This window comes from Opisthocomus hoazin, chromosome 3, assembly GCF_030867145.1.
Source record: "Opisthocomus hoazin isolate bOpiHoa1 chromosome 3, bOpiHoa1.hap1, whole genome shotgun sequence".
NCBI lineage: Eukaryota > Metazoa > Chordata > Aves > Opisthocomiformes > Opisthocomidae > Opisthocomus > Opisthocomus hoazin.
The window spans coordinates 461,962-475,746 of NC_134416.1; the positions used below are offsets into that span (position 1 = coordinate 461,962).

General features: G+C 54.6%; 1 protein-coding gene across 2 annotated transcripts in view; it reads right to left on the bottom strand.

Annotated features, from left to right (window-relative positions):
* Positions 1-298: 298 nt before the first annotated feature.
* NRBP2 (nuclear receptor binding protein 2) overlaps positions 299-13,785 on the bottom strand; it is a 31,649-nt gene continuing 18,162 nt past the window's right edge. For both annotated transcript variants that reach the window (XM_075415393.1, XM_075415392.1), the window contains exons 8-18: positions 13,609-13,692; positions 12,924-12,979; positions 12,111-12,206; positions 9,817-9,949; positions 9,535-9,637; positions 9,327-9,377; positions 8,551-8,686; positions 5,147-5,200; positions 4,462-4,525; positions 3,479-3,534; positions 299-1,622 (exon numbers count right to left, since the gene is read on the bottom strand). In XM_075415393.1, coding sequence (XP_075271508.1) covers positions 1,554-1,622; positions 3,479-3,534; positions 4,462-4,525; positions 5,147-5,200; positions 8,551-8,686; positions 9,327-9,377; positions 9,535-9,637; positions 9,817-9,949; positions 12,111-12,206; positions 12,924-12,979; positions 13,609-13,692 — 902 coding nt within the window. In that variant the 3' untranslated portion in view covers positions 299-1,553. The remainder of the gene's footprint in view (positions 1,623-3,478; positions 3,535-4,461; positions 4,526-5,146; positions 5,201-8,550; positions 8,687-9,326; positions 9,378-9,534; positions 9,638-9,816; positions 9,950-12,110; positions 12,207-12,923; positions 12,980-13,608; positions 13,693-13,785) is intronic.

The window sequence follows — 13,785 nt, forward strand, 5'->3', positions numbered from 1 at the left end:
CAAACCAAACAACGAATTCAGCTGGGTGAGAGGTGTTAAAGAAGAGCTAACTAGATCATCAGGGAAATGAAGCGGTGGTATATGAAGGAATTTCTCAGTTTGCAGAGGCAAGTGCAGACTTGTTCTGGAGAAAGTGATTTCTGAATCTAGCAGCTGTATGATGTTTCTCCACTGAATTTCTTCTCAACCCAACTTGCCTGACTTTGTGGATAAGTCTGCTGAACTCAGGGAAGCTATTTCACATCTCAGTTTAACCGGAAGAGTGACTGAGAAATTATTAAGTGGTTTGATGCGATGAGCTGCTTTCAGCGGCTTTATTGATTTGTCAGTTTGTAAAGTCAGCACAGCATAGCACAACTGGGAAGCACAACGCAAGCTGGCAGCTCAGCATAGCGTCCTAGCACGGCACACCCAGCCCGGCGCGACACCGCGGGTGCAACGCCGCAGAGCGCGGGCAGCGCGACACGGGCAGCACCGCCCGGGGACCCGGCACAGCGCACAGCAGCGGCACAGCGCAGCGTGATACAGCTGGTTCCACGCACAACAACGCGAGCAGCACGGAGCAGCACGGCGTGGCTTTTGCGACACAAATAATTCCTGTTTGCAGTTTTCACCAAGTGAATGCGACGCGCGCAGCAGCGAAGATGACTGCCCCTTTCTCCAGGCTAACGACTGAAGCTCCAACCACCGCAGGTGAAACAGGGAAGGAAGAGGCGTCAGGGAATTTCCCCTTAAGACGCCGTGAGATTTTGGAAGGCTGTAAAACAAACTGGGGAATGACAAGGGTTCTGTTGAGCACCAGTGAGGTTTCTGCTGATCCACAAGTTTGGATCCAGCGGGTGGGTTTGGATTTCTGGGATTTCTTCTCATGCCATATCAAGTCCAGCTCACACAGTCCTCCCTTCAGCTTACACCAAGATGTGCAGTTCTAATTACAAGGCATCACAGTGGTTCATCTGTGCTGGGGAAACCTTAACAAAACAGGAAGAAACTGGATATGAAGAATGGAATGTGGCCGATTGGAAGCTGCGCCACAGCTTTCCAAGCCTGCTCCTCTCCTCCCTTCTGTGAGTGTTGCCAGATGGAAAGAGGGAAAAAATAGCTTTGGGACCTGCAGTGAGAAAAGCTTATCATTCCCAGGGGGAAATTTATCAGTTTGGGGGATTCTTGCAGCAGCTTTGCCTCTTCACAAGCACCCTCGGGAAGGGGCTGCAGTGGGTGCTACCCCACTCCCCCACGCCTCGCGACTCCCTTTGGCTGGCTGCTTCAGGAACGGGGACCAGAACGTGTCCTTCTGCTCGGTCCCGGCTTCTCATGATGCACATGTAATTTCTCGTGTTTGCTGATTACTCCTCCACTTGCTGTTGCCTTTTCACACCACGGCCCGGGCACGCACCTCTCGGGGACTGCAAGGGTTCAGTCAGGAGTGGGTGCCCGCTCAGTCCTGCTGGAGGAAGGTCGGTCAGGAGCCCCGCAGTGTCTTCTGGTCTGGCACACTTCCCGTTCCCGGTGGCACGGGGGGACCGCTCTGTCCCAGACTGCAGTGAGGTGACTCACAAGGGAGGAGACCGGTATTTGTGGAAGGCATTTTCCAGGAAGTTGGCCAGCTTTTCGCAATCATCCTAAAATAAAAGAAAAAAACATGCCAACAAATAATTTTGGGTTGGCTGCCGTGGACATCTCCTTCCTTACATGATTCCATCCCAAGCCACCATCTCACATCTGAGTTTTCATATGGGAAGAGAACAACTCACAAGCACATTTGGAACATACTACTAATAATTACCATATTTACTGAACAATGCCAAATAACCAGTCAAGAACAGAACCTTCTTGTGTCAGGTGCAATATAAAGGCAAAATAGCAGACAGTTGTTTGGAGCTTCCAATCTGAAGGAACAAAACAGGTCCAGCTTCTTTTCTTTAGTTCAATTTCAACTTAATTTACTGACTGCTGGATCTAAAGTTATTTTACATGGCCATCTGTTTTATAATATCCTTACTGCTAACAAAAATAAAAATTAATGTCACTTTTTTGTTGGTCTGGCAACTATTTTGTACAGAAACCTCTTTTGTGACACATTCAGGAGTAGGTGGTTTCTAACCTAATTAGAAGTACACAATGATATATAAAGGATGCAAAACACCCCCACCTTGGATCACAGAGGGGTTTGGGAATTGCAGGAAACAAACTCAAAATTCTCTCTCAAGCAGAAAATGCCGTATCTGTTGTCTTCTTGTTGCTTAGAGGCACCCCTTTGTCACTACTGCTGATAAATTACTCCTTGACCCGCACTTTGAAGACAAGACTTGTATGGCATAGGTGGTATCTTCTGTCAGACCAACCACTATAGTCAGAAAACCAGATGAGCATTTGGGTACGAAAGTCCTTCAAGTCAGAAACAAGCAGCATGCTTCCCAGCTAAACACAGGCTCAGGGCATTTGCTCAGAGTTCAGCATGGTATGAACCAGCCACCCCCTCTGAGAGAAACGGCGGTCGCTACCTGGGGAGTACGAAAGATGTTAGAGAGGGGAAGACGTGTCAAAAGGAGGTTATCTCCTAGAGGAAAGGAAGAGAAGGGTAATTTACAGTCCGTGGAACACAGACCCGTGTGAGGTATATTCTACAGCAGTGGGTTGCCCCCAGTGCCACGGGGTTTCCAGAGCATGGGAGGAAGCACCCCAGTGTGCCAGTGCCGAGCTGCACAAGCGCCATGCTCCGACGAAGAAAGGAAGAAAGTCTAAGTGCACTTTTTTCCAGGTGTACTCACATAAATTTTTCATTCAGTGAAGCTGACCCCTTCCTCATCTAATGTCAGCATCCAGAGTGAGGAATTCTCCTCCAAAACTTTGCCTACAGACCTAGAATTCCTCACTTGTACAAAATAAGTGCATTTTTAATTCTCTGTGCTGCTTTTCCTGGAGGCTATGCTGCCGAGTAGTCTGAATGTCTGGGCTGCTCTGAATTATTGCTTGGGACTGTCTGCAGACACCTAAGGGAGGGCCTGGAAGTTCGATGCTGGGGCAGGCCATCTCTCCTGGCATCAGAAATCTGCAAAGTGAGTTAAAAGCAGCTGTCTGGGCAACACCGTCTGTCAGGGCAATTCCTCTGGGAGATGGCCTCAACTTCCCTCCCTTGACGCTCCTCTGGTTCTCACATTCAGAACCACTGTGAGGTTGATGTAATTAGCCCTGCCATCACAATACGACTGTCCCCTTAAAACAGCAACCCGGAGCCAGGCATGGAGGGGGGAAAAAACCCAACACAACAAAAAAGGACGCGTGGTGACTCACTGCAAGGGGAGCGAGCACCACACCGCGCTGCAGGCTGGCCTCTGCGACTGCTCTCTGGCTGCTGGATGGGGGACGGAGGAGCCCCTGCTCCTCTGAGGCGTGAGGTGTCACACAGATTTGGGGACTGCGCTTGGTCGCATGGTGCACGTACGAGGGAGATGAGAAGGAGGGGCAGGAAGCTTACCTCGTGGATGAATCCATAATGCACCAGCTCTGTGGCCAAGTCCTTCGAGTTGTCGGCTGCAGAGACAAGGAACAGTGAGACCACAGGAGTTCATCTGTCTCTTAGCTCTTCCTCAACCAGTGCCCCTGTCCGAACCCGCAGCACACCTGCATGACGCTTCGTTACGCTCTAGGGGCACGTGCTGTACACCTCTGGCTGGCTAAGTAACTGCTGAGTAATCCTGGGGAGAACAGAGCACAGAGGTGGGCAGTGAATGGGAACTGAACACGGCACTGGGCAGGAATGAGCTCCAGCCCCAGATGACACACCGCACAATAGTCTTGGCAACGTGTCACTTTGAGATTTTCTGCTTGTTTTGGCTCTGAAAAGCAGGCAGGCCACTACCTGCAGGCAGAAAAACACAAGGGGCTGGTGAAGCAGCAACTCCCAAGCATTGATTTCCAAGCTTCACGCTTTAGTTTTGGCTGTAAGGCAAAGGGACTCCAGCTGCATGGCGTCCGGAAGGCTCCTGCGTGTTCTAGGAAGGAGACTGCTGTGCTGGACCTACTCCGAGGAGAAGCGCCCTTCTCCAGAGCCATGGGGCTTCCTCGGGGCAGAGTCCGCCTTCTCCTTTGAAAGACAGCGCAGAGACTGCAGCCGTGTTGGGAATGAGCAAAGAATTCACTAGTGCTGCCCCAAGAACTGCACACCCCATGTCCCAGGGTGAAAGGCACGTTGGTGACGGTCACTCACTGGATCCCAAAGCTCACTTCAGAGCGCAGGTCACTACCACATGCCAGAGGCTGTAAGATCAGGGTCTGAGTGGACAAGAACTGGTACCACATAGATATTAGGGTTTAGCCTGCTCTCCCAGGACAAGAAGGAAAGAAAAGCTGTCTGTAAACACAACCTGTGTCTAACACAATCTGAGCCTAAACCCGACCCGGGCCACCAGGCAATACTTCTGCATTCACACACACAAATTTAGTTGCAAGTAAACCTACTGGGCAGCAAGTCGTAGCTCAACTGGCGATGCAATCTGTCCTCCAGGATCAGCAGAAGAGTAAGCTGCAGAAAGAAGAGAGCACTCTTTACAAACACAAATTTCTCCATAAGAGAGAAAGGTGCTGACTCTTCCATCACCCCACTGCCCAGCGAAGCGGTTGAGTCCCCATCCCTGGAGGTGTTAAAAAAACGTGTCGACGTGGCACTTCGGGATATGGTTTAGTAGGCATCGTGGTGTTGGGGTGATGGTTGGACTTGATGATCTTAGAGGTCTTTTCCAACCTATGATTCCATGATTCTATGATTAGAAACTGCTGACAGTGGTGAGCAGGGAGGATGCTGGTAGCTGCCAAGATGATGGATGTCTTTGACAGGGTAGTTTGAGTGTCTTAGAGAAATGTTCTCTCAACAGTTACAGCTAACCTGCAACTGTTAAACTAGAGAGAAGTAGAGTTAAAAGATGTGCAGACAAAGGTATCAAGGTCTTCCTGTCCTGCAGCCAGAGGGGTCTGGTGGCTTCATTCTTCTTCGGACTTCTTTTATTATAAAGGGACAAGAATAAATCCTTTGGGTACTACAGCAAATTAGCTGAGACCATACTTTGTCCCTGTCAGATGCCAGAGATGGGTACAGAGAGCAGGTCTTGCTCCAGTGCCTCAAGTATAATAGGAGTTGAATACTTACGTGCCACTGGGTCTTCTCTTCATTCAGCTCCATGTTACATTGCATTTGTACCACCTAGAAGAGGCCCAAATCAACATCAGTTTGGACACAGTCCCTCTGGCTCCCCCAGGCCGGCTTTACTTCTGCTGTCCAAGCATGACTCTCAATTTCCTACTTAAACCCCTTAATTCCAGCTGCCAGCCTGACCTTCCACTTCTTCCCACATTTCTAGGAACCATCTGGGTGGAGCAGCTGAGGGTTCATTTAGTCCAGTGTCCAGCTACAGACCGTGGCCATCGTCAGCTGGTTGAGGGGTGGGTGAGGGAGCCCTGCGCAAGGTGCAGTTCTGGGAAAACATTACAACTAGCATGAACTCTTCTGCTCCATCTGCCAGGGGCAGGCTTCCCCCTGAAGCTCTGCCCGAACTCTTGGGTTACATTTTAATATTGTATTTGTTCATGTCCTTAAGGGACGACCAATCCTCAAAGCAGACAAAAGAGCAAAACTGAAATCTTGAATATTATTTAAATGACATATGGATTTTCTTCTAGAAACCCCACATTGCATTGCAGAACATTTCAATCTGTTAGATAAATATGGCATTTTATTAATATGTCAGCTTCAAGTTCCTGTGAAGAAACTGGGTCAGCTTCAAGCTTCACTGTGTCAGCTTCAAGTTCCCATGAGAATGGTTCACAGCAGAAGTTGTGTTGTCTGAGCAAAGGGAAGCCAGAGAGAGCATGCAGCTGGTCAGCCCAAAGGACAGGAAACCCATCAAGGAATCAGCATCCCTGTTCCACGCAGAGTTTAACAGGGTTTCATTTATATTTCTCAATTTTAAGCTTATGTTCAGAGGTGAGTTACGTGCTTGTTCCTTCCTCTGACCCAGCGCCCTGCTACTACAGCTCCTCCCCATGACAAACATCCCTGGGCATTCAGTTCTCTCAGGAAACTCGCTGTCCTCTGCCCTTTATCATCTCCAGGCCATCCATTTCTCCCAGAAGAGCTGAGCAGCGTGACTGTATGCCCGAGGCGGGTGCTCTTTCCTTACACACTGTCTGGCATGTGCTCCTTTATATACTGAATTACACTGAACCGAGCAGCATCTTGCAGACATCAGAGAAGGCTGATGATGTTTGAGTGCATCACTGCCGCCTGCTCCTCACCTCTCTCTGCCCAGTGCCCATGATCAAAGCATTTAGGTGGGAAGGGACATCAGGAAGTCTCTAGTCCAAGCCCCTGCTCCAGACAACACAAACAGCGAATTCAGACCAGGCTGTTTAGTGCTCTACCCAACTGGGTTCTGAAAATCTCCAAGGAGAACCCATAACCTCTCCTGGCCCCTGGTCCACTGTTTAACCATCCTCACCATGAAAAAAATTTCCTTGGATCCATCCAGTATCCACATCCTGGTGCCTCCCAGAACAGACAAAGAGTCTGCATTGTAGCTACACTCGTTGGGACTTGCAGGTTTGGCCACAAAATGTGTAGAAACTCAGTGCCTCTAAGACAACTGGTCCTTTGTCAGATTGGGTAGAAAACTGGTTGGCTGAACACCTTGGTGAGAGAAACAATGCATTTGCAGAACTTACCTTGGGGCACCAGGTGAAAAAGCAGCATAACAAACACAACGAGAGGAAATCACATAACTGCGTGGGCTTACGTTTACGTTTCTCCAACGCATCTGATTGCTCACCGCAGCACTCTCACCAAAAACAAGCATGAATAAAGCATAAGCTAAGTGCACCGGCAGCTGGTTCTCAGGCAGATATGAAGAAACCACTGCGGAGGTACTTTCTGAAGGGAGGCGTTTGATGGGATCTTGCAGCCCTCCAGAGCGTTTTGAACACTAATTCAGTGCAAGCAAGGACTTGCACTCACACCATCCACGGCAGCACAACGCCAGCGCCGGAGGAGAACGACCAGAGGTCTCATCACACGGAAACAATCGCACAGGGAAACACCCGGGACAAAATGGGTTTTTAAGGAAGAGGGATGCACGCAGACCGGTGAGTTCCTCTGACTGCTCTCAGCGATGGCCAGCAGTTCAGGAGGCAGAAGCTGTTGTAAAAAGTACCATGCCTGAGCTATGCCCTGATGGTGGTGGCCAACAACCTTGTCTCCCCACATGCACGTCGGCAAAGGACGAACGCCAGCTCCTGCCCCTGTGACAGAATAACCCCTGGCAAGGACACAGGCTGGGACTGCCTGGCTGGCAGGAAAGCTTTACTGGCTCTGCTGGAAAGACTCTGGGGTCATGGTGGGCAGCAGGTGGGACATGGGGTGCAACCTACCTTGGCAGCAAGGAAGGCCGACAGCATCCTGGGGCACAGCCAGGATATTGAGGGAAATAATGATTCCCCTCTGCTCAGCACTTGTTAAACTACATCCAGAGACTGCACCTGACTTTGGGCCCCCAGAACAAGACAGACATTGATAAACTGGAGCAATGGAGGGCCATCAAAGTGATCCTGGGCTGGAGTGCTTGCCCTCTGAGAAGAGGCTGAGGGAACGGGGCTCGTTCAGCCTGGAGAAGAGAAGGCTTTGGGGGACATGAGGACAGCCTGCCCATACCCATGAGGGGTTACACCGCAGCGCTGAACTGCTCTGTTCAGCAAGGGATCACACCATGCTTCTGGAAGGCTCCACTTCTGCTCAAACACCCTCGCATTGTGTCGGTCCTTCCCTGACCTCCCTGCCTGGCACCCCTTCCACTCCCCTCGGGGATCCACGGACCCACTTGCAACGACTTCCATGTCAGTGACTTCATGGTGGGGCACGCAGTGCCTGTGCAGTGCCAGGCAGAACAGGGCCTGATCTCAGCTGGCATCTCAGCATGCCACTGCAGCGTCAGTACCAAACAATGGTGGGATTTCAAACCCACGCTCCAGCAACCAGGCACAGAATACGCCATGCCACAGAGCTGCCTGTGGATGTGTGAGGAGCGAAGGCAGAGCCAAAGAACCAAGAGGCAATGGGTCTGCTCCAGAAGGTCTCAGGTGGACCTCTCCAGCTCAGCCAAATGGACTGTCGCAGTCCTGGGGCAGCCCATGCAATGAGAATACCTCTCGCCTGGGCTGGAGTTCAGTGCATGGCTGAAGGGAGAGGTGTTCTGCACCAGGCTGTGGTAGAAGAGCAACGAGGCTGGTGAAGGGTCTAGAGAACAAGTCTGATGAGGAGTGGCTGAGGGAACTGGGGCTGTTCAGTCTGGAGAAGAGGAGGCTGAGGGGAGACCTTCTCACTCTCTACAACTACTGACATGGTTTAGTAGGCATGGTGGTGTTGGGTTGATGGTTGAACTTGATGATCTCAGAGGTCTTTTCCAACCTTAATGATTCTATCATTCTATGATTCGATGATTCTATGAATGAAGACTGTGTACCTACCCCAGTGGACAATCTGTCCCCACATGGATCTGAGCTTACCTTCCTGGTCTCCACATCAAAGGGCTCTGGGGTGGGAGTCTTGGCTTTCTGAGGGTCCTCCTGGGGCTGGGAGAGCGCACGTGGGAGGGCGTGGGGTCTGGAAACAGCGAAGTTCATCAGGGGGTAAATTCCATTCCTAGTACAGACACAGAGGGAGGACACACAGCTGAGCCCTGTCCTCTCACAGCCCTGCCGAGGTGAGCTGCGGAGGGACCAGGGATCTGCACCCGCGCAGCGGCAGTGCTGGCAGCAGCAGCGCGATGGAGGTGGCACGCCCCAGAGCTCCCCTCGCCCGGGCACTGCTGCCCGGGTCTGCTCGCCCTGGGGGGACCGCAGAGGGATCACACACAACTGAGAGCTGCTGTGCGAACGGGATGCTCCACGCGTGCTGCAGCGCGGTCCCCCAGCCCTGGCTCCACGCTGCCCAGCGAGCTGAGGGCGCAGACACGCAGGGGACGAGAGCTGGGTGGGCACATCACAGGTCAGCCAGCACCACCTTCACAGGTGCCCTCAGGGCGATTCCTCTTCCTGGAGCTGCAGCAGGGCCAGGAGTGCCGCCACTCGATTGTCTGTGCTTTCAAAGGCTTCGCGTGGTCCCTGGCGTGGCTGGCCCAGACCAGCTGCTGCCCTCCCAAATGGTGCCCAGCAGGCAGCGGGGGCAGGGAACAGGCAATTCAGATCTAGGTGCTGTTCTGGAGAGGAGAACTTCTCAGCAGGAGCACAGGCCCAAAGAACGAGGTGAGTGAAAGGTTTATGGGGACATGCCCACAACCCACCTGACATCTTCTAAGAATTTGTCGAGCTCAAGGAAGGAGACCTCCGAGTACCTGGGAGAGAAACAGGACAGGAAGATCACTGGGGGAGGGCGGGAGAGAGGAGTGGTGTGAAGGACTGCTACGCCGTGACACCAGGATCACCAGGCTGGATGCAAGTCCTGGGCTCTCTGGCTGTGGCTGCTCTGAAATCCCCCTGACTAAGCCTCACCTCCACTGTGCTCCAGGCCGACCCTCTCTCCGAATCTCTGCCATCACCATGTTCAGGTCCAGTTCCTTTATCTTCTCCTCCACTACATTCTCTGGCATCAGATCTAGGGCAAAGGCAGAAAGGGGCAGTCAGCTGGGAGGTCCCACACGTGGACTCTGCAGCGCAGACCCCAGGGAAGGTCTAGGAGTCACCGCCTTTCTCCCCAGGCTCTGCCCCATCCCCAGCCCTGCTGGGGCAGCAATCCAAGCTCAAGTGGGGCGGGGTGGTCTCATGGTGACTCACACTGGTTGTTGATGAAGCAGTGTGCTGCCAGCAGCTTAAGGGAATGGACCTCAAAGAGCACCCGGTGGAAGAGCAGGTTATTAGCTGTTGGTCGCTTGTCTGGGTTGAGGGTCAAGCACGACAGAATGAACTCCTGAGGGTCAAAGAAAAGGCATAAACTGGAGCCAAAGCAGGACATTCCCCTGCTTCACCCCCACCTCGGCCAGCCCCGGCTGCCCCTCACACTTGCCCTTCCCGGGAAGCAGATCCTGCCCGCGGGCGGCCCAGGGCCGGGCGCAGAGCTCCCAGGCTGAGGAAGGCAGCAGGGCTCCGGCGGGCAGCGCGCTGCTGGGTGCCCACCAACAGCCCGGCCGCAGGACCTGCGCTCCCTGCTTGCTCTCAGCCGGGAGGAGGCTGCGGTGCAAGCCCAGCAAAAGGCTGTCAGGAGAACAGGCAGGGGTCTATCCCGGCCTGCCAGGATCAGCTGAGAGCAGCAACCCACCAGGAAGGACGGTGGTGGGACTGGAGGAAGGGTGGACGGAGCCAGCGGGAGGGATTCCTGACAGCAGCAAGATGGGAGGGACGCATCTGCCCGTTTCTGCTCATTGGTGGCAGAAAAGCGAGATCCTCTGCCTCTTCTGCATGCTGCAGTCTGGGCCTGTGCTCCTTAATGCTCTGGCCAGGGCTATTCAGAACAGACGCAAAGACCAACAAACGATCGGAAGGAGGATGACAGGGTGGGCACCCACACAGCCCAACCCCTCCGAATCAGCTGCCCCAAAGACCACCAGAGGTGAGCGGTGACACAGCCTGGTGCTGTAGGCTCACCGGAAGGGACTCTCACGGGGACAGAATCACAGAATCACAGAATAGTAGGGGTTGGAAGGGACCTCTGTGGGTCATCTAGTCCAACCCCCCCGCCGAAGCAGGGTCACCTACAGCAGGCTGCACAGGACCTTGTCCAGGCGGGTCTGGAATATCTCCAGAGAAGGAGACTCCACAACCTTCCTGGGCAGCCTGGTCCAGTGCTCTGTCACCCTCAGAGGGAAGAAGTTCTTCCTCATGTTCAGACGGAACTTCCTGTGCCTCAGTTTGTGCCCATTACCCCTTGTCCTGTCACTGGGCACCACTGAAAAGAGCTTGGCCCCATCCTCCTGACACCCACCCTTCAGATATTTGTAGGCATTTATAAGGTCCCCTCGCAGCCTTCTCTTTTTCAGGCTGAACAAGCCCAGTTCCCTCAGCCTCTCCTCGTAGGAGAGATGCTCCAGTCCCCTCACCATCCTCGTAGCCCTCCGCTGGACTCTCTCCAGTAGCTCCTCATCTTTCTTCAACTGGGGAGCCCAGAAAACATGCACACCATGCACGCGAGGGGACTACTGCGTCAAAGGGGGTAGGATTTACCGTGGGATGCTGGGGGGAATGCTGAGATCAAGCAGGAGAATCTGGGGAGTGTACAAACTTGTTATGGGGTGTTTTGGAGACGGGCCATGGGAAGAGCAAGGGAGGGGTTGAGGAGAGTCGAGGAGGAGAATGGAGGGGGGTAAAAGGTGCCAGGTGCCTGTAAGCACGCTGCTGGTCAGCATGCCTGTCTGGCTGAGCCCTGCATCTGATCACCGCGGGCTATCCTGTCTTCTCATTAAACTCTGTTCCTAAGTATTTACGGTGTAAATTGGCTCTCTGTTCCCTGTGAGCGCCTGTGGTCCTCTAGCCAACGTCAGGCTGGGCTAGCTGGTAGGTGAGATGAAACCCTGGTGAGGGGGCGTAGACAGCAGACCAACCACGGGTCTGATCGGTTGCGGGGAGATCTGTGGGACGGGGACAGATGCCACAACGACCTGTGAAAGGGATTGCCCTGAGCGTCGATACGTAGAGAAGCAGGATCCGGCTGCTCATGCTGCCCGTGCCCACGAGCGCAGCGCTCCCCGGTCTGCGCTGAGCTGTTTGCCGTTGGCCACGTCTGCGCGGAGCGTGTGTGCACACTCAGCCCTACTGCTGGTGGCACTGGCAAACAGGGCTGAGGACCAGCCTCTCATCTCGACCAGCCCCGCATGGGGGGAATCCCCACGTCCTGAAGCCCACCGGATTCGGCTGCCCGTAGGGTTGCAGTAGGTCGCTGTCCTTATTCCCCTCGCCCAGCACTGGTGTAACCCGGAGCACACAGGAATGCGTGGCTGGCTCCGACGTTCCGGACACCAGCCAAGGGAACGGACGCTTATGGGGGGATTCACCCCCCAGCAGGGATGCCCGACCCCCCTGTGGGTCAGGCTGCAGCCCGGTGGCTCTGTCCCCGGGGCTCGGCCGGCTGCACTCACCCGCATGTTGGGATCGTCCAGAGAATGTCGTGCCCGCATGATGGCCTCCTCCGAGACCCGTGTGTCCCCGTTAGTCTGGATCTCCAGCACTGCCATCTGGGGAAGAAGGAGTGCGGCCATTTCTGCACGCGGCCAAGCCCTGGGCCAACCCCTGAGGGCTTCCCAAAGGGACATCCCCTGGCAGGGTGGCAGCTGTGGAGCTCCTCACCGGGGCACACAGCCTGGCCAGACCTCTCTCAGGCTCTGGCCACAACTCTGTCCAGAAGGTCCAGACCTCCTGGGCCCCCCGGCCGCTGCGTCCCTGCCCTCGAGGCCCGTTTCTTGCCTACCACAGCGTTCCAGGCTGCTCACAGGTTCCTGCCAGGGCAGACACTGGAGGCTGCTCCCCGAGCACCGTGCAGCTGGGGGGACGATGCAGACAGCACCAGCAGCCCCACAGTCTGCATGCACACCCTCTTGGAGCAGCACGGTGTGTCCTTGCCCTCTGTGCCCTCCCTTCCCAGGGCTGTCACAGCCCGAGGAGGAGGAGAAGGCACCGGCAGATGGCCGAGAGGCACCAGCCAAGCACAGAAGAGGTGAGCTCAGCCTGTTGCTGCACCCGGGGCAGGGTGGGCATGGCAGCAGAGAATGTTCTGCTGAACCCAGCAGAGGTGTCTCCATCACTGCAAGGGATCCCCACAGGTCACAGTGAGGTCTGGAAAAGGGCAAGGAGACTCCTCGGGAAGCTTCCCCGGCCACCACGATCCCCAGCAGGCTCCGCAAGAGCAATCCTGCCCTGTAACCAGGGGTCACTGCAGCCGTCCTGCTCCGTACCTCCAGTGCACACATCCCGAAGGAGAAGATGTCCACAGCGGTCCCATCAGCCCTTTCTGCAAAACCAAGCCAGCACCACATCAAGCCAGAGGTACAGGCCACCAGCCCCTCACTCGGAACAGCCCCCTGCACCTTGCTCATCCCTGCAGACCCTCTGCCTGCACACCCCTGCCCCCAAACCTGCCCATGCCTCTGCTCACGCCCGCTTCCCCCACCCAGCACACACCTCCTCACAGTTTGCTGGACAAACCTTTCCCACTTACTTCTCTCAAATTTGCCCCAAAATAGTCAAGACGGGGATCACATCACGAGCTTTCACAGGGCACAAAGATTCTTTACTCCTTTTTCCTCAATTGCTGTGACATTTTACATGCTTTTGAGTGTTCCTGAGCCATCAGCTGACATTTTCAGCGCTGCCCGTGGTCACGCTGAGACCTTGTTCCTGACCAGTGACTGCCAAGGCGCGGGCGCTGAACAACTCAATCCTGCCTACGACGTTATCGCAGCCAGCCAGTCACGATCACGAGATCTTCTGTGACTCACGGCCCACAGCTTTGGTGACAAACACCCTGCCTAAGTCTGTGCTGCCGCAAACGGACGGCGCCCGCGCCGCGCACAGGACCCGCTCCGCGTCCCTCCGGGGACCCCCGCCGCCCGCGCCCCGGCAGACAGACCCCGCACTCACGGCCGTACTCCGGGGGAAAGAAGTGCAAGTTGCGCAGCTCTTCCCTCTCAATCCTGATGGGGCTTCGCAGGTCGTCCGGGAGGGCTGCGTTAGGGAACAAGGGCTGTTGTGCACCACAGCTCTCCCAAGCCCCTTCCCCGGGCTGCGAGCGCAGGCGGGTGCTCCGAGGCAGCCGGG